The 27,305-nt window shown below is 47.4% G+C and overlaps 1 protein-coding gene across 1 annotated transcript in view; it reads right to left on the bottom strand.

The window, feature by feature from the left end:
* Window positions 1–1,288: 1,288 nt before the first annotated feature.
* Window positions 1,289–27,305, bottom strand: part of LOC132833917 (uncharacterized) — a 64,141-nt gene continuing 38,124 nt past the window's right edge. The window contains exons 17-24 of the mRNA XM_060852578.1: window positions 25,503–25,796; window positions 21,542–21,835; window positions 15,683–15,976; window positions 11,156–11,449; window positions 8,369–8,668; window positions 6,209–6,505; window positions 4,795–4,920; window positions 1,289–2,037 (exon numbers count right to left, since the gene is read on the bottom strand). Of these exons, the coding sequence (XP_060708561.1) occupies window positions 1,961–2,037; window positions 4,795–4,920; window positions 6,209–6,505; window positions 8,369–8,668; window positions 11,156–11,449; window positions 15,683–15,976; window positions 21,542–21,835; window positions 25,503–25,796 (1,976 nt within the window). The 3' untranslated portion in view covers window positions 1,289–1,960. The remainder of the gene's footprint in view (window positions 2,038–4,794; window positions 4,921–6,208; window positions 6,506–8,368; window positions 8,669–11,155; window positions 11,450–15,682; window positions 15,977–21,541; window positions 21,836–25,502; window positions 25,797–27,305) is intronic.

Below are 27,305 nucleotides of genomic sequence, written 5' to 3'. Positions count from 1 at the left end.
AAGGCTGAGATTTTTAATCAGGAAGGGGATTTGAAAGTGAGGTGTGGAAAGTGGAGTTGAGGATGATCAGATCAACAGTGGTCTCATTAAATGGTGGAACAGGGTGGAGGGGCTGAATGACCTAATTCTGCTCTGATTTTCTATGTCTGGTCAACAATTGGAAAAAGGTAAACATTAAAAAGGCAAATGGAGGGTAGAGAAAATGACAATTTTCCCCTAATGTTTAAGGACAATTTGATTCTGTTCTTCCTGCACTTTCTTTTGTAAAAACATGATTTATATTCAAGTTCTGGAACTGATTGAACATTGTTGGGCTGGTAAAAACAATGACTGCAGGTGCTGGAAACCAGGTTCTAGATCAGTGGGTGCTGGAAGAGCACAGCAGTTCAGGCAGCATCCGAAGAGCAGTAAAATCGACGTTTCGGGCAAAAGCCCTTCATCAGGAATAAAGGCAGAGAGCCTGAAGGGTGGAGAGATAAGCTAGAGGAGGGTGGGGGTGGGGAGAAAGTAGCATAGAGGACAATAGGTGAGTGGGGGAGGGGATGAAGGTGATAGGTCAGGGAGGAGGGTGGAGTGGATAGGTGGAAAAGAAAATAGGCAGGTAGGACAAGTCATAGGGACAATGCTGAGCTGGAAGTTTGGAACTAGGCTGTGGTGGGGGAAGGGGAAATGAGGAAACTGTTGAAGTCCACATTGATGCCCTGGGGTTGAAGTGTTCCGAGGCGGAAGATGAGGCGTTCTTCCTCCAGGCGTCTGGTGGTGAGGGAGCAGCGGTGAAGGAGGCCCAGGACCTCCATGTCCTCGGCAGAGTGGGAGGGGGAGTTGAAATGTTGGGCCACGGGGCGGTGTGGTTAATTGGTGCAGGTGTCCCGGAGATGTTCCCTAAAGCGCTCTTGAGCTGAGGGGGAAAGGCTGAACAGGCTGGGGCTACTTTCCCTGGAGTGTTGGAGGCTGAGGGGTGACCTTAACAGAAGTTTATAAAATCGTGAAGGGCATGGATAGGGTGAATAGTCAAGGTCTTTTTTCCCCACTGGGTATGGGAGTCCAAAACTAGGGTTAAGATGAGAGGGGAAAGATTTAAAAGGCACCTAAGGGGCAACTCTTTTAAATGGTGCATGTAAGGAATGAGTTGCCAGAGGAAGTGGTGGAGGCTGGTACTATTACAGCATTTAAAAGGCACTTGGGTGGGTATATGAATAGGAAGGTTTAGAGGGATAGCTTTATTCCTGATGAAGGGCTTTTGCCCAAAGCGTCGATTTCGCTGCTCGTTGGATGCTGCCTGAACTGCTGTGCTCTTCCAGCACCACTGATCCAGAATTAGAGGGATATGGGCCAAATGTTGGGAAATTGTTCTCGATTAATTTAGGATATCTGTAAGTCCATACTGTCCGTGCTGTATATCTTTCTTTATGACTCTAAATGAGACCAGGTTAAATTAGGATATCTGGTCAGCATGGATGAGTTGGACCAAAGGGTCTGTTTCAGTGCTTACATCTCTGACTCTGGGAGATAAAGAGCTGGGTTCTAGATTAATGACATCGACATTTCAAGCAGCTCATTGTCTTGCCCTTGACTGAGAAATTCACGAGAAAGATTAAACTGATGAGGAAACGGCATGCATAATGAATGGGAGGCGAGCGCTCATAGCTCTGATCGCTGAGGGAGGGTTGTTTCAGCGGAGGATACACCAGCTGCCGATGTCCAATAGTTAACTCCCAAGTTTTGCCTCAACCTTCAAACCTTGGCACTCCGTTGAGGGCATTGCGCCCCCTGGTGGAGACCAACCAGAGAAAGGGCTGCCACCTCACGCCCGTCTGGAGGCAGTGCTCAGTCAGGTGTCCTGCATTCACATAGCCACCTCAGCAGAGGTGGGATTGAATCTCATGGTTGCATCCTCAGGCAAGTGACCAACAGACAGGAGAAGCAGGGTAAGCTGTCGCAAGCTGAGATCTTCCAGCGCTTAAGACCCAATGTCTGTGCTGTAGACTGGATTGATAATATCAAACTCTTCAGCATGTCCCTCCAATCTGAAATGACCTTGAGAGGACAGAATGCAAAAGACAATGAGTTTGGCTTGAGATAAGTTAAACACTGATCCCCAAACTAGCTCCGATATCAAATCCATTATTTCTCTGAACCATCTTTTCAAAACTGAAATGTCACTGTGGATAGGAGAGAAACAGACCTGAGACAGGTCATCTCTCAGAGAGTCATAGAGTTGTACAGCATGGAAACAGACCCTTTGGACCAACTCATCCATATAGCTGACCAGATATCCTAAATTAACCTAGTCCCATTTTCCAGCATTTGCCCACATACCTCCAAACCCTTCCTATTCTCAAATCCATCCAGATGTCTTTTAAATATTGCAATTATATTAGCCTCCACTATTTCCTCTAGCAGCTCATTCGCAATGTCTGCATGAAAAAGTTGCCCCTTAGGTCCCTTTCCCCTCTCACCTTAAACATATGTCCTCAAGTTTCAGACTCCCCCTACCCTGAGGAATAGATTTGGACTATTCACCCTATCCATGCCCTTCATGATTTCAATAAGATCACTCCTCAGCCTCTGATGGTCCAGTGAAAGTGGCTCCTGCATATTCAGCCTCTCCCTATAGCTCAAACCCTCCAACCCTGGCAAGATCCCTCTAAAACTCTTCTAAACACTTTCAAGTTTCACAACATCTTTCCTATAATAGGGAGACCAGAACTGAACACAGTATTCCAAAGGTGTCCTCACGAATGTCCTGTACAGCCGCAACATGACCCTCCCAACTCCTGTACTGAATGCAATGACCAATAAAGGCAAGCATACCAAACACTTTCCTCATTACCCTATCTACCTGTGACTCTACTTTCAAGGAGCTATGAATCTGCACTCCAAGGCCACACTTCCCAGGACCACGTCTTGACGTGGATGGCAGACAGGGAGCAGAGAGTTGGGTTCTTTTCAGAGTGGCAGGCAGTGACGAGTGTGGCACCGCCAGGTTCAGTGCTGGGACCCAAGCCATTTGCAATATACATGCACAATTTGGACAAAGGAACTGAGTGCCAGATCTCCACATTTGCAGACGATACTAAGCTGGATGGCACTAAGGAGGATGCCAGAAGCTGCAGGGTGACGTGGACAGACTGGCTGAGTGGGCAAAGATAATGTGGGTAAATGTGAGGTTATCCACTTTGGTCACTAATGCGGGAAGGCAGATTATTATTTGGAAACAGTGAGGTGCAATGAGCCCTGGGTGGAACAGTCGCTGAAGGTTGGCGTGGAGGTGCAGCAGACAGTGAGGAAAGCTAATGCTGCCTTCATAGTAAGAAGATTGGAGTATAGAAGTACAAGCCTTGGTGGGGCCACACTTATGTGCAGGATGGGTCTCCTAGTCTGAGTAAGGACATTCTTGCTGTTGAAGGAGTCCAATGAAAGCTCATCAGACTGATTCTTGGGAAGCCAGAACTGACATATGCAGAAAGACTGGATCGACTGGGCTTGTACTTGCTGGAATTTAGAAGAATAAGGGGGAATTTCCTAGAAACATCTCCAATCCTGATAGAACTGGACAGATTAGATGCAGGAAGAATGTTCCTAATATTGGGGACCCAGGAAAACACACCGTAGGAATAAGGGGGAAGCCATTCAGGACTGAGATGAGGAAGAGAATTTCTTTACTCGGAAAGTTTTGAACTTGTGGAATTCTCTCCCACCGACAGCCATTGGGGCCAGTTCATTCGACATATTCAAGAGGGAGTTGGATATAGCCCTGAAGCTAAAGGGATCAAGAGGTATGGAGACAGTGTGGGAGTTTGGAGACTGAAATTGCGTGATCCTATTGAACAGTAGTGCAGGCTTGAAGGGCCGATTGGCCTAATCCTGCACCTATTTTATGTTTCTATGCTAACTCTGACACCCCCAGCAGGCTGCTACCATCAAACACATCAGCCCAAGTCTTGATCTTCGAGATCCACTGTGCATTTTGTGATCCAGTGATAAACTTGTGTTGAATTTCAGCTCAGGGCTTTAGTCCCACACATGGCCCGGTGATGTGAGTCTTTCTCACGGTTAATGCCTCGATTGAATCAATGATCATTTCTGTGAAAGCACAGGCACAGCAGGCAATGAGAAAGGCAAATGGGATGTTGGCCTTCATAGAGAGTGGGCTTGTGTCTGCGAACAGGAATGTCCTGCATTGACTGTTCTGGACAAAACTGTCCCCTGGATTATCGCCTGTGTGGTTTCGGGGGTCTCCATATCTGAGGAGGGACATTCTGCAGGGAGCACAGACTGGTTCCTGGGTGACAGACGAAGAGAGGCCGAAGAAAATTAAGATTATATTCACTGGAGTTTAAAAGAACAAGGGGTTGGAATCTCATAGGGAATTCTAACAGCTGTAAAAGCAGGAAGGATATTCCTAACAACCAAAGGGACAGTCCAGAATCAGTGTAAAGGAGACTGGGCAGGACTACAATGAGGTCTTCACCCAGAGAGTGGGGGAGCCTGTGGAATTCTCTGCCACCGAATGCATTCAGGGAGGAGTTGGATGGTGTTCTTAAGGGTGAAAGCAAGGGGAAGATGGGACTGAATTGGAAAATTCTCATGAATAGAGGGAGGAGTTTAGAAGGGCTGAATGGCCAAATCCCACTCCCACTTCCTATGTTTTAGAGTCACAGAGATGTACAGGACGGAAATAGATCCTTCAGTCCAACCCGTCCATACTGACCGGATTACCTAAACTAATCTAGTCCCATTTTTCCAGCACTTGGCCCACTTTGATTCCACAAGACAAGATCATTGCTTTACCTTGCTTCGACTTGTTTCGAGCTCGGATTACAAGAACAATTGTGAGAACTGCTACCAACAAGGCTACCACAGCGATGACATAGTAATATCGTGGGACCGCATGCCTCCCTGATGGCTTCCTGTATTCTGGATTGGAGAAAAACATTTCAGTAACTTCTTCTGTTCGTCTCCTCTACCCGCAACTTGACTCCAAATTTGTGCCACACATAATCGGTTTAATCAACGCGTGATATTTATAGAGGCAGGTTGATCCTGGAATTTCACAATATACTTGTCAGACCTCAGCTGGAGTATTACAAGCAGTATGGGCCCCACATTGTAGGGAAGATGTCAATGCATTGGAGAGAGGAGCCCTGTCCCTAGTTGCCCCCTTGAGAAGCAGCCTTCTTGAGCCACTGCAGTTCCATGTGTTGCAGGTAGATCCTAAGGGAGGGAATTCCAGGGTTTTGATGCTGAAGGAACAGTGATATATTTCCAAGTCAGGGTGGGGAGTGGCTTAGAGGGACACTTGCAGGGGGTGTGTTCCCATGTATCTGCTGCCCTTGTCCTTCTAAATTGAAGTGTTCGTGGGCCTGGAAGGTGCTGACCGAGGATTTTTGGTGAATTTCTGCAGTGCATCGTGCAGAGGTACATACTACTGCCACTGACCATTGGTGGTGGAGGGAGGGGATGTTTGTGGATGGGGGGGCCAATGAAGTGGGGGCTGCTATGTCCCATTAATTCCTGGAGTGTTGTCAGAGCTGCACCCATCCAGGCAAGTGGGGAGTTGTCTCACTTGTGCTTTGTTGATGTTGGCACAGGCTTTGTCGGGGGGGAGAGTCAGGAGGTGAGTTCCTCACAGCAGGATTCTAGGCCTCTGACCGGCTCTTGTAGCCACCATGTCTATGTGGCAAGTCTAGTTCAGTTTCTGGTCAATGGTAATCCCCAGGATGTTGATCGTGGGGGGATTTCAGTGATGGTGACACCATTGAATGTCAAGGGGGCACAGATAGACTCTCTCTTATTGGAGATGGTCATTGCCTGGTGTTTGTGTGGCGTGAATGTTACTTGCCACATGTGAGCCCAAGCCTGAATATTGCCCAGATCTTGTTGCATTTGAACATGGAACTTTTTAGTATCTGAGGAACTGTGAGTGATGCTGAACATTGCGGAACCGTCAGCAAACACATAAACGACCCTCAATGCAATATCACCCAATATTGCAGACCTGTCAATTTCACTATCGACCCGTCAATCTCGCCCAGCCGCCACACTCAATCCAAGCGGTTTCTCCCCCAGCCAATGGTTTCGCCTTTTGCTACTTCCTCCTGTCCTATGACACCTACTCTCCCACCGTTGGGGTTAACCCATTCAACTGTTTCATCAGTTACACCTTCCTGTTGGGGAGCCCGGTTATCGCCTCCATCCTACTCACCGCTGACGGTCACTTGCATGCTTTCGCTGAAGACGGATGCCAACACTGTCCCGTTGACCGTCAGGTTGTAGCCACAGGAATAGTTCCCTGCATCATCCTGGCTCACATCGGTGATGATGAAGGTAACAGAACCATCTGCCTTCCATACCGTCCAGTAGTGAGGCAAGGAAGTGGCGCCATCCCTCTGCAGAAAGAACTCTTCACTGGGCTGACTCCCCTCGCTGAGGCAGGTTATCGAGAGGTTCCCTCCAAGCTCATCCACCGCCGACACTCCAGTTATCACCGGCTTCACCGCCTCTGAAAGTGAAAAAACAGGTGAGAGAGTGCGGGATCGCAAATTCTGACAGTGTGGCCCAATCCCTTCCCAATCTGTGACCAGGACTAGCAGAGGCATCCTTTCCATTTGACACGACCAGACAAGAATTTGAAAACCTCCATGAGGGAGGTTGGTTATGGGTTTTGGAAAATACAGGTAGAGTCGGTTATAGTTTTGGGAATTCAGATGGACTCAGTCACCATTCCAGTCAACACAGATGGAATTGGTTAGAGTTTCAGGCAACCACCTGAGAATTTTGTGAAGGCACAGATCAGTGGAATGATTATTGAGCTAGCAAATGACAATTCTTTTTCGATATACCCCATAACCCTGTCCGACTGTCCATGTGTGATTGAGCTTTAATTGATGATGTTAATTAGATTGCCTTGTGGTTTATCTTTGTTATCGAATCATAGAGATGTACAGCATGGATACAGACCCTTCGGTCCAACCCGTCCATGCCAACCAGATATCCCAATCCAATCTAGTCCCACCTGCCAGCACCTGGCCCATATCCCTCCTACGTTCAAGATGATAAATTCTTAATTTTTGTTTAAGTGACAAACTTGATGCCCAAGATTCGTTATTCAAAAAGCCTGTTTGGGGACAATTGAGCAATTTGGAGTGCCGTTCAATGTTGTAATTTCACTATATTGCATCTCCAGTGAAAGGGAGGTTGATTTGGTTCGGCTTGTTGTCCATGTGTTGGAATCAATTTGCCTTGAGTTTATCTGTGTTCTGCTAAAGTCTCATTCTATATAATAAATTTTTAATTTGCGTTTAAATTATAAACTTGGCAGCCAAGATCTGTTATTTGTAAAGAGGGTGTCATTTGGGGTGGCTCAGTGGTTAGTGCTGCAGCCTCATGGCGCCAGGGGTTTGGGTTTGATTCCAGCCCCTGTGTGGAGTTTGTACATTTTCCCCCGTGTCTGCGTGGGTTTCCTCTGGGTGCTCTGGTTTCCTCCCACAGTTCTAAAGGTGGATTGGTCATGCTAAATTGCCCTGTAGCATCCAAGGATGTGCAGGTTAGGGTGGATTGGCCATGCTAAATTGTCCCATAGTGTTCAGGGATGTGAGAATTAGGGTGGATTGGCCGTGCTAAATTGTCCCATAGTGCCCAGGGATGTGCAGGGTAGGATGGATTGGCCATACTAAATTGTCCCACAGTGTTCAGGGATGTGCAGGTTAGGGTGGATTGGCCATGCTAAATTGTCCCATAGTGCCCAGGGGTGTGCAGGTTAGGGTGGATTGGCCATGCTAAATTGTCTAGGCGAAAGTGAGGGCTGCAGATGCTTGAGATCAGAGTCTAAATTATAGTGGTGCTGGAAAAGCACAGCAGGTCATGCAGCATTCAAGAGCAGGAAAATGACATTTCAGGTAAAAGCCCTTCATCAGGAATGAGCCCTCATTCCTGATGTAGGGCATTTGCCTGAAACATTGATTTTTCTGCTCCTCGGATGCTGCCTGATATGCTGTGCTTTTCCAGCACCACTCTAATCTAGACCATGCGAAATTGTGCAGGTTAGGGTGGATTGGCCATGCTAAATTGCCCCATAGTGTCCAGGCTAAATTGTGCAGGTTAGTGTGGATTGGCCATGCTAAATTGTCCCATAGTGCCCAAGGATCTGCACGTTAGGGTGGATTGGCCATGGTAGTTGTGGGCATAGGGGGCCAGGGTGGGATGCTGCTCAGAAGGTCAGTGCAGACTCAACAGGCCAAATGGCCTCTTGCTGCACTGTCGGGATTCCAATAGTGACGATTGACAGGTTAAGCCCATGCGAATTATGGGTCGGAAATATATAGATTGCAACATCAGGAAGAAATAAATAAAGAGACATTGTTACCCTGTACGGTTATTGACACAGCGTTACTAAGACTGGATGTTAGGTGTCTCCCAGACACGGTCATTTCACACTGGCAAGTGTAACTCCCTCCGTTTGCGCGGGTGAGATTTCCGATGGAGATGGATGCCTCATGTTGATCAGGGCGCGCCTCCAGTGAATGTAAGAGCTCTCCGTCTTTGTAAAACATGACCGATTGGAGCTTGGACTGACTGGGATTGGAGCAGCTCACGGTCGCTGCACTCCCTGTCAGGTACAGGCCGGTCTGATGGTCCAGGGAGACAGTCACGGACAGAGTTAACCCTGGAACACCAACATAAGAGATTGTGAGCCTTCAGCTCCAGAAGTAGGTCTTCCAGCCCATCGAGTCTGCTGTGCTGTTCAATGGCTGATCTGATCTTCTTCAACTACAGCCCTCTCAACTCCCCCTTCCTGATGAAACATTTCAGCATCCTGTACACTCAATGACCCAGCCTCGGTGGGAAGGAATTCCACAGATTCGCTACTCTCCTCGGAGAGAGGAAATTCTTGTGTGTCTCTGTCTTTCCCCTTATTCTGAGGTGATGCCCCTCTGGTCCCAGAATCTCCCACATGCAATGAGAAACTAGGTCTCTCTCCGCATCTATCCTCAAATCAACTCATCTAAGAATCTTCAGTCAGCTTGCCTCTCATTCTTTTAAACTCCAATGAGGACTGGCCTGAGCCACTCAACCTCTCTTATTAGACAGTCCCTCCACACTCAGGATCAGTTGAATGGACCTTCTCTGGATTGCCTCCAATGCCCAGTCTATCTTTCCTTAGATATGGGATTCATGGGATATTGGCATCGCTGGCTGGGCCCAGCATTTATTGCCCTCTGTCCCCAAATGCCCCCTTGAGAAGGTTGGGGGTGAGCTACCTTCTTAAACCGCTGCAGTTCACATATGGTAGGTAGACCCACAATGCCCCTTAGGAAGGGAATTGCAGGATTTTGAGACTGTGGCTGACATATTTCCAAGTTAGGACGGAGAGTGGCTTGGAGAGGAACTTACAGGTGGTGGTGTTCCCAAGTCCTTGACCTTCTAGATGGAAGTGGTCATGGGTTTGGAATATGCTGCCTGAGGATCTTTGGTGACTTGCTGTGATGCATTTTGTAGATGGTACACACAGCTGCTACTGAGCGTTGGTGGGGGAGGGAGCAGATGGTTGTGGATGTGGTGCCAGTCAAGAGGGGGCTGCTTTGTCCTTGGAAGGTGTTGAGCTTCTTGAATGTTGTTGGAGCTCTCCCCATCCAGGGGAAGAATTCCATCTCACTCCTGACTTCTCTCAATGTAATCCCCAGGATGTTGATAGTGGGGGAATTCAGTGATAGTAGCACCATTGAACACCAAGGGGGTGATGGTTAGATTCTCTATCAATGGTAATGCCCAGAATATTAATGATGGGGTATTTAGTGATGGTAATGCCACTGAACATCAAGGGGCTGACAATTAAATTTTCTGTCAGTGGTAACACCCAGATGTTAATAGTGGGGGATTCAATGATGATAATACAATTGAACATCAAGGACATGATGGTTAGATTCTCTTTCAACGGTAATCCCCGGGATGTTTATAGTAGGGGAAATTGAGTAATGGTATCATCATTGAATGTCATGGGGTGGTGGTTAGCTTGTCTCTTCCTGGAGATGGTCATTGTCTGGCAATTGTGTGGTGTGAATGTTAATTGTGCAATGCCACTTGTCAGGACAGAACCCCACTGGTCCTCACCTACCACCCCACCAACCTCCAGATACATCGTATCATCCTTCATCATTTCCGCCACCTCCAAACAGAATCCACCACCAAGGAGATATTTCCCTCCCTTCCCCTATCAGCATTCCGGAGAGACCACTCCCTCCGCGACTCCTTCGTCAGGTCCACCCCCTCCACCAACCCAACCTTCACTCCCAGCACCATATCAGAGAGAGATAGAAACAGAGAGAGAGAGAGAGAGAGAGAGTAGAGAGAGACACACAGAGAGAAGCAGACATAGAGAAAGAGAGAGAGGGAGGGAGAGAAAGAGAAAGACACAGAGAGAGAGGCAGACATAGAGAGAAAGAGACTGAGAGAATGGGAGAGACGGAGACAGATGCAAAGAAAGAGAGAGATGGAGAGAGAGAGAGAGAGAGACAGAGGCACAGAAAGAGAGGGGGAGGCAGAGAGAGAGAGAGAGAGAGAAAGATAGAGGAAGAGAGAAAGAGACAGAGACAGAGAGGGAGAGAGAGAGACAGACAGACAGAGCGAGTACAGAAGCGATTTACGAGAAGGGTCCAGGGATAAGAAACGCCAGCGATGAGGATCAATCTAAGAAGCTGGGAACTGTTCTCCCTGGAAGGAGAAGGCTGAGAGAAGGAGGTCCCAGTGAGGAGGGGGAGGGAAAGGGGGCTGGAGAGAGATGGCAGGGGGAAGCTGTTCCCGCTTGGAAAAGGAACAAGAACGAGGGAGGCAGAAGGTGCATAGGTTTAAAGTAATGTGTAAATGGAGCAAGGTAGGGATAGGGAACGGAGGGAAAAATGTTCTCACCTAGTGAGTAGTTAGAGTGTGGAATGTAGTACCTGGAAATGTGCTGGGAGCAGGTTAAAAGGAAGCGTGCATTGGATGAGGCAGATGCATAAAGATGGGGTATGGTGCAGACTAGTTGGGGATAGAACCAATAAAAGCACGACTGGCCAAACTGTCTATTTCCACCTACTCCTGCTCCTATGTCTAAGGGAACAGGAATCCCCCAGGAAGCATTAACTTCACAGACCCAAGTGTAGCTGTGACCCACCTGTCAGAACGATGGAGACGGACCGACTGGAAGATGAAGTGACCCAGCGACCAGACACCATGGTCTTGTAGGAACACGTGTAGAGCCCCTGGCAGCTGTTAGTCAGGCTCTGAATGGTGTGTCTGAGGGACTGTTGGCTGGTGGTGTCCTCCACAATGGAGATCGAGTCCTTTCGCAAACAGACTTGAGCCGGGGAGATGCCGTTGGGAAGAACGCACTCAATGGTGACTGTCTCTCCCTCCAGATAGACAGGGAACACGGGACTCAGAGAGATGCTGGGCTCTGTTGGTGGATCTGAAACAGGAGGGACAGGCAAGATCATTTTCAACCAGCGTAGTAATTGGACCAGCCACCACCTCTTCCTCTGGCAGCTCATCTCATATGCGCAGCACCTTCTACATGAAAAGGTTGCCCCTCAGATCCCTTTCCCTTCTCACCTTAAACCTACGCCTCCTCTACCCTATGGGAAAAAGGTCTTGACTATTCACCTTATTTATGCCCCTCATGGATTTACAAACCTCTGTAAGGTCACCTCTCAGCCTCCGACTCTCCAGGGAAAATAGCCCCAGACTATTCAGCCTCTCCCTGTAGCTCAAACCCTCCATAATCATTGTAAATCTTGAACCCTTTCAATTTTAACATCTTTCCTATAGCAGGGAGACCAGAATTGAATGCAATATTCCAAAAGTGACTTCGCCAATGTCTTGTACAGCTACAACATGACCTCCTGACTCCTGTACTCAATGAACTGACCAATAAAGGCAATCATACCAAACGCCTTCTTCATTATCCTATCTGCCTGAAACTCTATTTTCAAGGAGCTATGAATATGCACCCAAAGGTCCCTCTGTTTGGCAACACTCCCCAGCATCCTATTATTAAGTATATTAGTCCTGCCCTGATTTGCCTTTCCAAAATGCAGCACCTCACATTTATCTAAATTAACTTCCATCGGCCACTCCTCAGCCCATTGGCCGATCTGATCAAGGTCCCATTTTGTACTCTGAGGTAATCTGCTTCATTGTCCACTACACCTCCAATTTTGGCGTCATCAGCAAACTTACTAACCATTTGTATTACGTTCACATCCAAATCATTTATATAAATGACGAAAAGCAGTGGACCCAGTACCAATCCTTGTGGCACTCCACTGCTCACAGGCCTCCAGTCTGAAAAGTAACTCCACCCTCTGTCTCTTATCTTTGAGCCAATTTTATATCCAATTGGCTAGGTCTCCCAGGAGGTAAAAACAATGACTGCAGATGCTGGAAATCAGATTCTGGATCAGTGGTGCTGGAAGAGCTCAGCAGTTCAGGCAGCATTCAATGAGCAGCGAAATCGACGTTTTGGGCAAAAGCCCTTCATCAGGAATACTAGTGAAGGGCTTTTGCCTGAAACGTCGATTTCGCTGCTCGTTGGATGCTGCTAGGTCTCCCAGGATATCAAGTGATCTAATCTTGCTAAGTTGGAGAAAGTGAGGACTGCAGATGCTGGAGATCAGTGTCAAAAAGTGTGGTGCTGGAAAAGCACAGCCAGTCAGGCAGCATCCGAGGAGCAGGAGAGTCAACATTTTGAGCATAAGCTTTTCATCATGAATGTTGAGGGGAGGGAGCCAATGGGGCTGAGAGATAAATGGGACAGGGTTGGCGCTGGGGGGAAGATAGCTGACAATGCAATGGGTAGATGAAGTTGGGGGGGTAGGGTTTGGTGTTAGGTCAGAGTGGAGGGTCACCTCCATCCAAGACCCCAAAAGATCCTTCCACACCCAACGGAGATTTTCCTGCACATCCAACTACCTCATCTATTGTGTCCATTGCTCTCGATGTGGTCTCCTCTACATTGGGGAGATAGGACGCCAACCTGTAGAACATTTCAAAGCACATCGTCGGGACACATGTACAAAACAACCCCATTGCCCTGTGGCCGACCACTTCAACTCCCCCTCCCACTCTCCTAAGAGCATGCAAGTCCTGAGCTCCTCCACAGCCAAATCCAGCCACCCGACACCTGGAGGAAGAACACCTCATCTTCTGCCTTGGGAACCTCTAACCACATGGAATCAATGTCGATTTCACCAGTTTCCTCATCTCCTCTCCCCCATGTTATCCCAGATCAAAACCCCCAACCCGGCACCGCCCTCTTGAATTGCCCTACATGTCCAGATGAAAGGGGTAGCCATGGGCATCCACATGGGCCCCAGCTATGCCTGTCTCTTTGCCAGCTATGTGGAACAGTCTATCTTCGGAGTTACACTGGCACCACTCCCCACCTCTTCCTCCGCTACGTTGATGACTGCATCAGCGCCACCTCGTGCTCCCGCGAGGAGGTTGAGCGATTCATCAACTTCACCAACACATTCCACCCTGACCTTAAATTCACCTGGACCATCTCTGACACCTCCCTCCCCTTCCTGGACCTCTCCATTTCCATCAACGGTGACCGACTCAACACTGACGTTTTTTTACAAACCCACTGACTCTCACAGCTCCCTGGTTTACACGTCCTCCCACCCTGCCTCCTGCAAAAATACTATCCTGTATTCCCAATTCCTCAGCCTCTGCTGCATCAGCTCTCAGGAGGATCAGTTCCACCACAGAACACACCAGATGGCCTCCTTCTTTAAAGACCGCAATTTCCCCTCCCACATGGTTGATGATGCCATCCAGCGCACCTCATCCACTTCCCGCACCTCAGCCCTCGAACCTCACCCCTCCAACCACAACAAGGACAGAACCCCACTGGTTCTCACCTTCCACCCACCAACCTCCATTACATTGCATCATCCTCTATCATTTCTTTCACCTACAAACGGACCCCACCACCAGAGATATATTTCCCTCCCCATCCCATCCACTTTCCCATCGTGACTACCTGGTCAGGTCCACACCCTCCAACAGCCCACCCTTCCCCCCTGGCACCTTCCCCTGCCACCACAGGAATTGCAAAACATACGCCCAACACCTCCCCCCTCACCTCCATCCAAGGCCCCTAAGGAGATTTCCACATCCATCAAAGTTTCACCTGCACTTCCACACAACATTTACTGTATCCACTGCTCCTGGTGCAGTCTCCTCTACTTTGGGGAGACAGAACTCCTACTCAAAGAACATCTCCAGGACACCCGCACCAATCAAGCCCAACGCCCCATGGCCGAACATTTCAACTCTCCCTCCCACTCTGCTGAGGACATGCAGGTCTATGGCCTCCTCCATCACCACTCCCTAACCACCCGACTCCTGGACGAGGAACACCTCATCTTCCACCTCGGGACCCTTCAATCTCATGGCATCAATGTGGACTTCACCAGTTTCCTCATTTTCCCTCCCCCCACCTTACCCCAGTTCCAACCTCCCAGCTCAGCACCACCCTCATGACTTGTCCCACCTGTCTATCTTCCTTCTCACCCTCACCTCTATCCACCTATTGCACTCAAAGCTACCTTCTCTCCACCCCCACCCACTCCCATTGATCTCTCCACCCCCGAGACTCCCAGCCTCATTCTTAATGAAAGGCTCCGGCTCGAAACATCAATTTTCCTGCTCCTTGGATGTGGCCTGACCTGCTGTGCTTTTCCAGTGCCTCACTCTCGACTGCAATCTCTACTATCTGCAGTCCTCACTTTTATCTTCCTTCCCACGTATCCGTTCCACCATCCCCACTGACCTATCACCTTCACCCTCCATCTTCATCAACCTATTGCATTTTCAGCTACCTTCCCCTTAGCCCCACCCCCTGCCATTTATCTCTCAGCCCCCCCCTCCCCACCCCACATTCTGGTGAAGAACTTATGCTTGAAATGTTGATTCTCCTGCTCCTTGGGTGCTGCCTGACAATCTGTGCTTTTCCAGCATCACACATTTTGACTCTAACCTTGCTAACTTGTCAAATGCCTTACTGTGGTCCTTATAGACAATGTTCACGGCTCTGCCTTCCTCAAGCTTCTTTATCATTCTTCAAAAGTCAGTTAGGTCAGTGAGACATGATTGCCCATGCACAAAGCTATGTTGACTATCCTTAATCAGTCCTTGCCTTTCCAAACACATGTAAATCCTGTCCCTTAGAATTCCCTCCAACAACTTGCTCACCACTGATGTCAGGCTCTCTGGTCTATAGTTCCCTGGCTTTTCCTCACCACCTTTCTGAAATAATGGCACCATGCTAGCAACCCTCCAGTCTTCCGGCACCTCACTTGTGATTATCAATGATGCAAATACCTCAGCAAGGGGCCTAGAAATCACTCCCCTAGCTTCCCACAGAGCTCTGGGATACACCTGATCAGGTCCTGGGGATTTATCCACCTTTAACTTGCTGCTTGCAAGGGTTGGAGAGACAGAAACCCTCATCAACTGAAGGAGACTTGAGATAGGCACTTGCAATACCAGGTCTATGTTCCAAAGCTTGGGGAAATATGATTGGAGATTATTGAGCTGCTGCTTTTTGATGCCCTAATCCTGCTCCTGTGTCTAAGGGAACAGGAATCCCTCAGGAAGCATTAACATGACAGACACAGGCGTAGCTGCGACTCACCTGTCAGAACGATGGGGACAGACCGACTGGGAGATGAAGTGACCCAGCGACCAGACACCATGGTCTTGTAGGAACACATGTAGAGTCCCTGGCTGCTGCTGATCAGGTTCTGAATGGTGTGTCTAAGGGACTGTTGGCTGGTGTTGTCCTCCACGATGGAGGTCGAGCCCTTTCGCAACCGGAATCGAGCCGGGGCAATTCCTTTGGGAAGAACGCACTCAATGGTGACTGTCTCTCCCTCCAGATAGACAGGGAACACAGGGCTCAGAGAGATGCTGGGCTCTGTTGGTGGATCTGAAACAGGAGGGACAGCAAGATCATTTTCAACCAGTGTAGTAATTGTACGAGCCATCACCTCTTCCTCTGGCAGCTCATTCCATACATGTACCACCCTCTGCATGAAAAGGTTGCCCCTCAGGTCCCTTTCTCCTCTCACTTTAAAGCTATGCCCTCTCGTTCTGGACTCACCGGCCCCTTTGGGAAAAACACTTTGACTATTCACCTTATCCATACCCCTCATGAACTTAACAACCTCAGCCTCCAATGCTCCAGGGAAAATCACCCCTGACTATTCAGCCTCTCCCTGTAGCTCAAACTCTCCAAATTCCTTGTGAATCTTTTCTGAACCCTTTCAATTTTAACAGCATCTTTCCAATAGCAGGGAGACCAGAATTGAATGCAGTATTCTAAAAGTGGCCTCATCAATATTGATGAAGGGCTTCTGCCCGAAACGTCGACTCTCCTGCTCTTCAGATGCTGCCTGACCTGCTGTGCTTTTCCTGCACCACACCTTTCGACTCACCAACGTCCTCTACAGCTGCAACATGACGTCCAAGCTCCTATATTCAATGCGGTGACCAATAAAGGAAAGCATATCAAACACCTGCTTCACTATCCTACTTAACTTTTAAGGAACTATGAACCTTGACTCCAAAGGCTCTCTGTTCGGTAACACTCCTCACAGATTTAATCATTAAGTGTATAAGTCCTGCCCTGATTTGCCTTTCCAAAATGTAGCATTTCACACTTATCTAAATTAAACTCCATCTGCCAATCCTCGGCCCATTGGCCCATCTGATCAAGCTCCTGTTGTACTCTGAGGTAACCTTGCTCACTGTCCATCACACTGCCAATTTTGGTGTCATCTGCAAACCTACTAACCATCACTCCTTTATTCAGATCAAAATCATTTATATAAATGATGAAAAGCAGTGGACCCAGCACCGATCCTTGTGGCACACCACTGGTCACAGACCTCCAGTCCGAAAAGCAACACTGCACTAACACCCTCTGTCTCCTAACATTGAGCCAATTTCGTATCCACTTGCCAACACTCCCTGGGTTCCAAGTGATGTAACCTTGCTAACTAGTCTGCCATGCAGAACATAAAACAGTACAGCATAGTACAGGCCTTTCAGCTCTTGATGTTGTGCCGATCTTTTATCCTACTCTAAGATCAAACTAACCTACATAACCCTTCATTGTACTATCCTCCATATGTCAATCCAAGAGTCGTTTAAATGTCGCTAATGTATCTGACTACTCCCACCGCTGCCAGTGCATTCCACACACCCACAACTCTTTGTGTAAAGAACTTCCCTCTGACATCTCCCTTAAACCTTCCTCCAATCACCTTAAAATTATGCCCCCTTGTGATAGCCATTTCTGCCCTGGGAAAAAGTCTCTGACCATTCACTCTGTCTGTGCTTCTTATCATCTTGTACACCTCCATCAAGTCACCTCTCATCCTTCTTCGTTCCAACGAGAAAAGCCTTAGCTCCGTCAACCTTTCCTCATAAGTCATGCCCTCCAGTCCAGGCAGCATCCTGGGAAATCTCCTCTGCACCCTCTCTAAACCTTCCACATCCTTCCTATAATGAGGCCATCAGAACTGAACACAATATTCCAAGTATAGTCTAACCGGGGCTTTATAGAGCTGCAACAAAATCTTGCGGTTCTCAAACTAAATCCCTCTACTATTGAAAGCCAACACACCATATGCCTTCTTAACAACCCTATCAACTTGGGGAGAGACAAAAAAGCTGCAGATGCTGGAATCCAAGTTAGACAAGAGGAGGCTGGAAGAACACAGCAAGCCAGGCAGCATCAGGAGGTGGAGAAGTCAATGTTTTGACCCTTCTTCAGGACTGGGAGTGGGTGTGGGGGAGTTGCAGATAAAGGGTGTGGGGGGCGGCGCAGGGTGGTGAAGTGGGAATAGGTGAAGGCAGGTAGAGGGTACGACCTGGTTGGTTGATGGGAGGGATGAATCCGGTTGGTAGCTGGAAGGAAGGGTCAATCAGAGGAATGGAACAGAGGGGAGATGCTGGGAGGGGAGTCGGGGGGATGGCAAGGGAGGTTATTTGAAATTGGAGAACTCAATTTTGAGTCCTCCAGGCTGTAGGCTGCCAGGGCAGCAGATGAGGTGTTGTTCCTCAACTTGGGTGGCAACTTTGTGGGATCTATGGGCATGGACCCCAAGATCCCTCTGTTCCTCCACACTGCCAAGAATCCTGCCTTTATGCAAAATCTGCATTCAAATTTGACCTTTCAAAATGCATCACTTCACACTTTTCCAGGTTGAACTCCATCTATCATTTACCAGCCCAGTTCTGCATCCTGTCAATGTCCTGTTGCAACCTACAATGGCCTCCACACTATCCACAACTCCACTAACCTTCATGTCATTGTCAAACTTGTGGACCCATTCTTCCACTTCCATATCCAAGTTATTTATAAAAATCACAAAGAGCAGAGGTCCCAGAATAGCTCCCTGCGGTCACTAAGCTCCAGGTTGAATACTTTCCATCTACGACCACCCTCTGTCTTCTATGGACCAGCCAATTCTGTGTCCAGACAAACAGCTTTCCCTGTATCTCATGCCTCTTTACTTTCTGAATGAACCTACCATGGGGAACCTTATCAAATGCCTTGCTAGAATCCATGTATGCCACATCCACTGCTCTACCTTCATCAATATGTTTTATCACATCCTCAAAGAATTCAATAAGGTTTGTGAGGCATGACCTATCCCTCACAAGGCCATGCTGACCATCTCTAATCATACAATGGTTTTCCAAGTCATCATAAATCCTGTCTCTCAGTTTCCTCTCCAATAATTTGCCCAGTACAGATGTAAGACTCACTGGTCCCTAATTCCCAGGATTATCCCTATTCCCTTTCTTGAACAAGGGTATAGCATTTGCTACCCTCCAAACGCCTGGCATTATTCCAGTGGACAGTAAGGATGCAAAGATCATTGCCAAAGGCACAGCAAACTCTCCCCTTGCTTCCTGTAGTAACCTTGGGTATATCCCGTCTAACCCAGGGGACTTACCTATCCTCCTGTTTTTCATCAGTTTCAGCACATCTTCCTTCTTAACATCAACCTGTTTGAGCATATCAGCCTGTTTCATGCTGTCCTCACAAACTACAAGGTCCCTCTCAGATGTGAATACTGAAGCAAAGTATTCATTAAAGAACCTCCCCTATCTCCTGCAACTCCAGGCACAAGTTCCCTTCATTATCCTTGACTGGCCCTACCCTCACTCTAGCCACCCTTTTGTTCCTCATAGAAGTGTAGAATGCCTTAGGGCTTCCCTTAGTCCTACCCACCAAGGCTTTTTCATGCCCCCTTCTGGCTCTCCTAAGTCCATTCTTCAATTCCTTCATGGCTACCTTGTAACCCTCTAGTCCCATCTGATCCTTGCCTCCTCAACCTTAAGTAAATGTCCTTCATCCTCTTGACGAGATGTTCCACGTCCATTGTCACCGAAGGTTCCTTCACCCTACCATCCCTTCCTTGCCTCAATGGGACAACTCTGTCCAGCACTATCAACAAGTGCTGCCTGACCAACCTCCACATTTCTGTTGTGCATTTTCCTGAGAACATCTGTTCCCAGTTTAGGCCCCCCTGTTCCTGCCTAATAGCATCGTAATTTCTCCTTCCCTAATTAAATACTTTCCCAAACCACCTGCCCCTATCCCTCTCCATAATAAAAGTCAGAGAGTTGTGATCACTATCACCAAAATGCTATCCCAGGAATAGTGTTGGGGATTAATGAGGTAGTGGTTTGTAACAGGAGTGGACTCAATGGGCTGAATGGCCTACTGCTGGCCTGGTCGTTGCCAAGCACCAAGTCTGATACGACCTCCTCTCTAGTCGGCCTTTCTACATATTGAGTCAGGAACACTTTCTGGACACATCTGACAAAAACTGCTCCATCCAAACTGTTTGAACTAAGGAGGTTCCAATCAATATCAGGGAAGTTACAATCACCCATGACAACAACCCTGATACTTCTGCACCCCAATCTCCTCCCAATCTGCTCCTCTGTGTCTCCGTTGCTATTGGGGCGGTCTGTAGAAAACTCCGAATAAAGTGACTCCTCCTTTCTTGTTTCTGACTTCCATCCAGACTGACTCTGCAGACAAACCCTCCTCGACGATCTCCCTTTCTGCATCTGTGATACTATCCTTGATTAGCAATGACAATCCCCCACCTCTTTTACCTCCCCCTCTGTTCCTTTTGAAACATCTAAACCCTGGAGCATCCAACAACCATTCTTGCCCCTGTGATATCCAAGTATCTGTCATGGCCACAATGTTGTAGCTCCAAGTACTGATCCATGCTCTAAGTTCTTCACCCTGATTTGTGACACTTCTTGCATTAAATAGACACACTTCAACCCATCACACTAACTGCAACTTTGCATGATCAAATGTCTATCCCTCATCACAGTCTCCCTGCATGCTAGATCTGGCTGTTCACTAGCTACTGAATCCTTTGATCCATGGATAGCTCTGGTTCCCATCCCCATGCCAAACTAGCTTAAACCCTCCCGAAGAGCTCCAGTAAACCATGTTTGAACCTTGTTGAACGCCTTGCTGAAGTCCTTATTGATAAGGTCCACCACTCTGCTTTCATCAATCTTCTTTGTCACCTCTTCAAAAAGCTCAATTAAGTTACTGAGACATGATTTCCCATGCAGAAAGGCATGTTGACTATTCCTAATCAGTCCTTGCCTTTCCAAATATATGTAAATCCTGTCCCTCAGAATTGCCTCCAGCAACTTACCCAGCACTGATGTCAGGCTGACCAATCTATAGTTCCCTGGCTTTTCATCAGTGCCTTTCTTAACTAACGGCACAACATTAGCCACCTTCCATTTTCCAGCACCTCACTTGTGTGGCTATTGACGATGCAAATATCTCAGCAATGGTCCAGCAATCACTTCCCTAGCTTCCCACAGAGTTCTGAGATACACCTGATCAGGTCCTAGACAACTTATCCACCTTTAATTGCTGCCTGTCAGGCCACGACAGACAGAAACCCTCAGCACATTGAAGAAGGTTCGAGATAAGACGGCACAGTGGCACAGTGGTTAGCACTGCTGCCTCACAGCGCCAGAGACCCGGGTTCAATTCCCGCCTCAGGCGACTGACTGTGTGGAGTTTGCACGTTCTCCCTGTGTCTGTGTAGGTTTCCTCCGGGTGCTCCAATTTCCTCCCACAGTCCAAAGATGTGCGGGTCAGGTGAATTGGCCATGCTAAATTGTCCGTAGTGTTAGGTAAGGGGTAAATGTAGGGGTATGGGTGGGTTGCGCTTCGGCGGGTCGGTGTGGACTTGTAGGGCCGAAGGGCCTGTTTCCACACTGTAAGTAACCTAATCTAATAAGCGCTTGTGATACCAAGGCTATGTGTCAAGGGCTGGGGGAATAGGGTTAGGGATTAATGAGGTAGTAGTTTGTAACAGGAGTGGACTCAATGGGCTGAATGGCCTACTGCTGTTCTTATGTCTAAGGGAACAGGAATACCTCAGGAAGCATTAACACCGCAAACCCAGGTGTAGCTGCGACTCACTTGTCAGAACGATGGGGACAGACTGACTGGGAGATGAAGTGACCCAGCGACCAGACACCATGGTCTTGTAGGAACACGTGTAGAGTCCTTGGCTGCTGTTGGTCAGGTTCTGAATTGTATGTCTGAGGGACCGTTGGCTGGTGGTGTCCTCTACGATGGAGATCATGTCCTTTCGCAAACAGACTCGAGCAGGGGAGATGCCGTTGGGAAGAACGCACTCAATGGTGACTGTCTCTCCCTCCAGATAGACAGGGAACACGGGACTCAGAGAGATGCTGGGCTCTGTTGGAGGATCTGAAACAGGAAGGACAGGCAAGATCATTTTCAACCAGTGTAGTAATTGTACCAGCCATCACCTCTTCCTCTGGCAGCTCATTCCATACATGCACCACCCTCTGTGTGAAAAAATTGCCCCTTAGGTCCCTTTTACATCCTTTCCCATTCACCCTAACCCTATGCCCTGTAATTCTGGACTCCCCCACTCCAGGGAAAAGACCTTGACTGTTCATCCTATCTACGCCCCTCATGATTTTATAAACTTCTATAAAGTCACCCCACAGCCTCTGACACTCCAGGGAAAATAGCCCCAGACTATTCAGCCTCCCCTATAGCTGAAACATTCGAATATCCTTGCAAGTCCTTTCTGAACACTTTCAATTTTAAAAGCACCTTTTCTATAGCAGGGAGACCAGGATTGAATGCAGCATCCTAAAAGTGGCCAGGCTATACATGTCCTGTATAGCCACAACCTGACCTCCCAGTTCTATACTGACCAATGGAAGCAAGCATACCAAATACCTCTTTCACTATCCAGTCTACCCATGACTCCACTTTTTAAAATTTTTTTTCCACAAGTTTACAAAAGAAAATTTAAAAAAAGACCCAAGTAGAAACATTGATATACAGTTAAATCTTAAATAAATGATAACCAAAATCTATCAAACAAGAAAACAGAAATAACAAGAGAAAAAAAAGACAAAACTCAACTAACTACTCATCTAACTTACAACTAACCAGAGTGTATCATTAAAATTCTTACATTATTCAAGAGAAAAAAAAAGAAAAAAAAATCCAACGGATAACACATAAATTGAGCAGTGATATACATGCTTGGAATGTGTTAACATCAGATCACAACAAAACCCGTATATGTCCAAAACATCCCGAGCATAGAGCATATAAAATACACAAAAATGAAAGCTCTGTAGTACATTCAGATCAATATAACAAAAAAATTTCTAAATAGTAAATAAAAGTATAAAACGTATTTACATGGAGATCTTCCCCCTTATTCCCAGGGGGCATCACTTCCTTTCCAAAAAACCCATGATAATCTTTCCCAACCAGTGCCCCACCCTTGACCCAGGCACCCACGATAGGATAAAGAAAATTCAAGTATACCAATGAACTAGAACTAACAGTGAGTACCCCATTCCCCACCTCCCCGCCCCACACCAACACCTGGATATATTTGGTAATGTTAATACCATATATGAACATATATGACTATAAAATTTACAGTGTCAGCAAATAATAATTAAATATATTAATACAAAATAACAGGGGAAAACAACCCCGCTCCCAAGGACAAAGATAAAATAAGATAAGGTAGCCACCTTCCTCCCATCTACATTAACTAGACCCCCTGGCCTATATATATATAAAGAAAAGGGGGGGAAAAGGAAATCGCTAAGTAAAGGATAAATAAATAAGCCTGTCTTCCCATCCCCCGGAGATATTATTAAACAGTAAGATAATGAAAGGAAAAAAGGGGGAGGGGGTGGGGGTAAAGCAAAACAACATCAATGAACTTTTATAGTTTGTCTAAAAGAGTCGCAAAGTTCCTTGGCCTTCTCCTGTTAAACATGGACCCTTCATGGCTGAAGCATAGTATAAGTGGGTAGCGCAAGGAGTATTGAATGTTTAAATCCCTTAAACGCTTCTTTGCTTCATCAAACACCTTCCTCTTTGAAACCAAAGCTGGGGAAACGTCCTGAAATAACATAATCTTGGATCCTTTCATAGTCATGGCTTGTGGATCTTTCCCAAGATTTCTGGAGGCTTCCAAAAGCATCTGCCTCACCTTATAGCTCTGCAGCCAGAACTGGACCGGGGTGGGGGGGGGCGCTGGTTCAAGCCGGGCCTACGAATTGCGACCCAGTAGGTCCATTCTACCCTTACCTGGCCTGATCCAGCTTCAGATTCAATAACTGTGGAAGCCACTGTTCAAGGAACCTTATAAGCTGGCCTTCTTGCTGTTTGGGAAGGCCCAGCAAACGAACATTTTTTCGACGACCTCAACCCAATCCACGGCCGATTCTGCAATGGTCTCGGAGGTTGCGGCCTTTAGCTCCACCCCTCTGACTCGGCATTCAATTTCTTCGATGTCTTGGCCGTGCTTTTGTAGCGCGGCCGAGAGTGAATTCCACCGACTTCGGGACTCTTCTATGAAAGCATCGGTCTTTGCGACGTGTTTGGAGATTATTTCCACGAGGCTTGCCACTGTAGGTAAGTCCCCCCGGGGCGGCTGCGGGCGCCGCTGCTGCAGCTGGGGAGGCTGGGGGAGGGGCTCCTTCCTGCCTGCTGAGAGCAGCAGGCTCTTTTCCCCCTAGTCATTTTTACAGGAGACTGAGCTGCATAAATTTAGTACTAAACCACTAATAACATTAAAGGAAAACTATTTTTAGTTGATTTGGTGAGTGTGGTGGGGGAGGGGGCCCACTTTGCCTAGGTCTTGGGAGGAGCACTATAGACTCAGACTTGCTGAGTTGCCGCCATCTTGGATCTCCATGACTCCACTTTCAAGGAGCTATGAACCTGCATCCCAAGGTCTCTGCGTTAGGCAACATTCCCCAGGTCACTATTATTAAGTGTATAAACCCTGCCCTCATTTGCCTTTCCAAAATACAGCACCTCACATTTATCTAAATTAAATTCCATCGGCCACCCCTCAGTCCATTAGCCCATCTGATCAAGGTCCTGTTGTACTCTGAGATAACCTTCTTCGCTGCTTGCTACACCACCAATCTTGGTGTCATCTGCAAGTGTACTAACCATCACTCCTATATTCAGATCCAAATCATTTATATAAATGATGACAAGCAGTGGGCCCTGCGCCAATCCTTGTGCACACCGCTGGTCACAGGCCTCCAGTCCGAAAAGCAACTTTCCACAAACACCCTGTCTCCTAACTTAGAGCCAATTTTGTGTCCAACTGGCCAACTCTCCCTGGATTCCACATGATCGAGCCCAGCTAACCAGTCTACCATACAGAACCATGTTGAACGCCTTACTGAAGTCCTTATAGACAATGTCGCCCTGCTCTCCTTTCATTCATCTTCTTTGTCACTTCTTCCAAAAACTCAGTCAAGTCGATGAGACATGACTTCCCACGCAGAAAGCCATGTTGACTGTCCCTAATCAGTCCTTGACTTTCCAAACTCAAATAAATCCTGACCCTCAGAATTCCCTCCAACAACTTACCCATCACCGATGTGAGGCTCACTGGTCTATAGTTCCCTGGCTTTTCCTTACCACCTGTCTTAAATAATGGCACCACATTAGCCACTGTCCAGTCTTTTGGCACCTCACTTGGGTCTATCGATGATCCAAATGTCTCAGCAAGGGGCCCAGCAATCACTTTCCTAGCTTCCCACAAAGTTCAAAACTCAATCGCCTGAGTTGAGGTCTCAGGCAATTTATCCACCTTTAACTTGCTGTCTGTCAGAGCAGGAGAGACAGAAACACTCAACACATTGAAGGAGGCTCAAGACAAGTGCTTGTGATGCCAAGGCCTATGGGCAAAGGGCTGGGCAAATAGAATTGGGGACTAGTGAGGTAGTGGCTTGTGACAGGAGTGGACTAAATGGGCTGAATGGCATACTCCTGCTACTACATCTAAGGGGGCAGGAATCCCTCAGAAAGCATTAACATCATAGACCCAGGCGGAGCTGCAACTCACCTGTCAGAACGATGGGGACAGACTGACTTGGAGATGAAGTGACCCAGAGACCAGACACCATGGTCTTGTAGGAACACGTGTAGAGTCCTTGGCTGCTGCTGGTCAGGTTCTGAATCGTGTGTCTGAGGGACTGTCGACTGGTGGTGTCATCCACGATGGAGATTGAGTCCTTTTGTAGCCGGAATCGAGCCGGGGACTTGCCGTTAGGAAGAGCGCACTCAATGGTGACCATCTCTCCCACCAGATAGACAGGGAACGCAGGGCTCAGAGAGATGCTGGGCTCTGTTGGAGGATCTGAAACACGAGGGACAGGCAAGATAATTTTCAACCAACTGAGCTCAGAGCTCATTCAAGAGAGCCGCATACATCAGGCCCAAAGAGCTGTGATATCTTTTAACAGAAGATCCATTATGAAGCTTTGATCTAATGTAAGGGCTTACTTTGTTCCCCAAAGCAACTCTGAGCAGGTAGACAGCATGGATAGGTAGACTCATGGAAGGTGATGCTGGAAGGTAAACCAGGCAGGACTTACACATTTAATGGTCAGGCCTTGAGGAGTGTTGTCAAACAGAGAGACCTAGGAGTGGAATAGTTAGTAAGTTTGCAGATGACACCAAAATTGGTGATGCAATATACAGTGAAGTTGGAGATAGAGTTTAATATAGATAAACATGACACATTGCATTTTGGTAAGGCAAATCAAGGTAGGGTTTAATGGTAAGGTCCTGCCGAACCAAGGGACTTTGGGATGTAGGTTTATAGTTCTTTGAAAGTGGAGTCACAGGTTAACAAGACAGTGAAGAAGGCATTTGGCATCCTTGCCTTCATCAGTCAGAGCAATGAGTGTAGCCATTGGGATGTGATGTTATGGCTGTATAGGACATTGATATGGTGCTTTTGGAATATTGCATTCAATACGGGTCACCCTGCTATACTGGTCACTTATTAAACTGGAAAGGATGAAATAAAGGATGTTACCAAGACTTTGAGTTACAAGGAGAGGCTGGGATGTTTTCCCCAGAGTATCAGAGACTGAAGGGTGACTTTATAGAGGTTGATAAAATCATGAGGACATAGAAAAAGTGAATAGCCAAGGTCTTTTCCCCAGGGAGGGAAGTCCAAAGTTGTACCAACAGATTCAAGAACAGCATATTCCTCGCTGTTATCAGACTCATGAATGGACTTCTCAGATGTTGGAGTTGGTCTTTCTCTGTCATTGTGACACTATATTCTACATTCTGTTCTGTTACCCATCTAAACTCCTATAGACCTAAAGTTCTCCATCTTTCTCCATAATTTGGAATTGATTGAGTGTACCTCCTCTGATCTCCGTCCAATACAACTCCATCCCTCCTCAAGTAAAGGGGACAAAAACTATACAGGGTACTCCAGGAACAGAAACAGTTGTACAGTTATGACACTTTAGCTACTCTCCCTCTTTTCTCTGAGCTACCTCTGATGCAACTCCATCTCTCCTCGAGTAAGAGAACCGGAACTCTACGCAGTACTCCAGGAGCAGAAATACCTGTACCGTTATGACACCACTTTAGCTACTTTTCCTCTTTTCTCTGAGCTACCTCCGATGCAACTCCATCCCTCCTCGAGTAAGAGAACCGGAACTCTATGCGGTACTCCGAGTGCGGAAGTGCCAATACCTTGTTCTGTTGTGACAACACTTTAGCTACTCCCCCGCCTTTCTCTGAACTGCTTCCAATATAACTCCATCGTTCCTCAAGTATAAGTATCAAAACTCCTCACCATGTCCCAGTTGTAGTCTGGCTAGTGCCTGGGACAGTTTTTGTT

The sequence above is a fragment of the Hemiscyllium ocellatum genome, chromosome 38, assembly GCF_020745735.1.
Source record: "Hemiscyllium ocellatum isolate sHemOce1 chromosome 38, sHemOce1.pat.X.cur, whole genome shotgun sequence".
Classification (NCBI taxonomy): Eukaryota; Metazoa; Chordata; class Chondrichthyes; order Orectolobiformes; family Hemiscylliidae; genus Hemiscyllium; species Hemiscyllium ocellatum.
The sequence above is the reverse complement of the archived record's forward strand: the minus strand, read 5'-3'. Positions and strand labels throughout refer to the sequence as shown.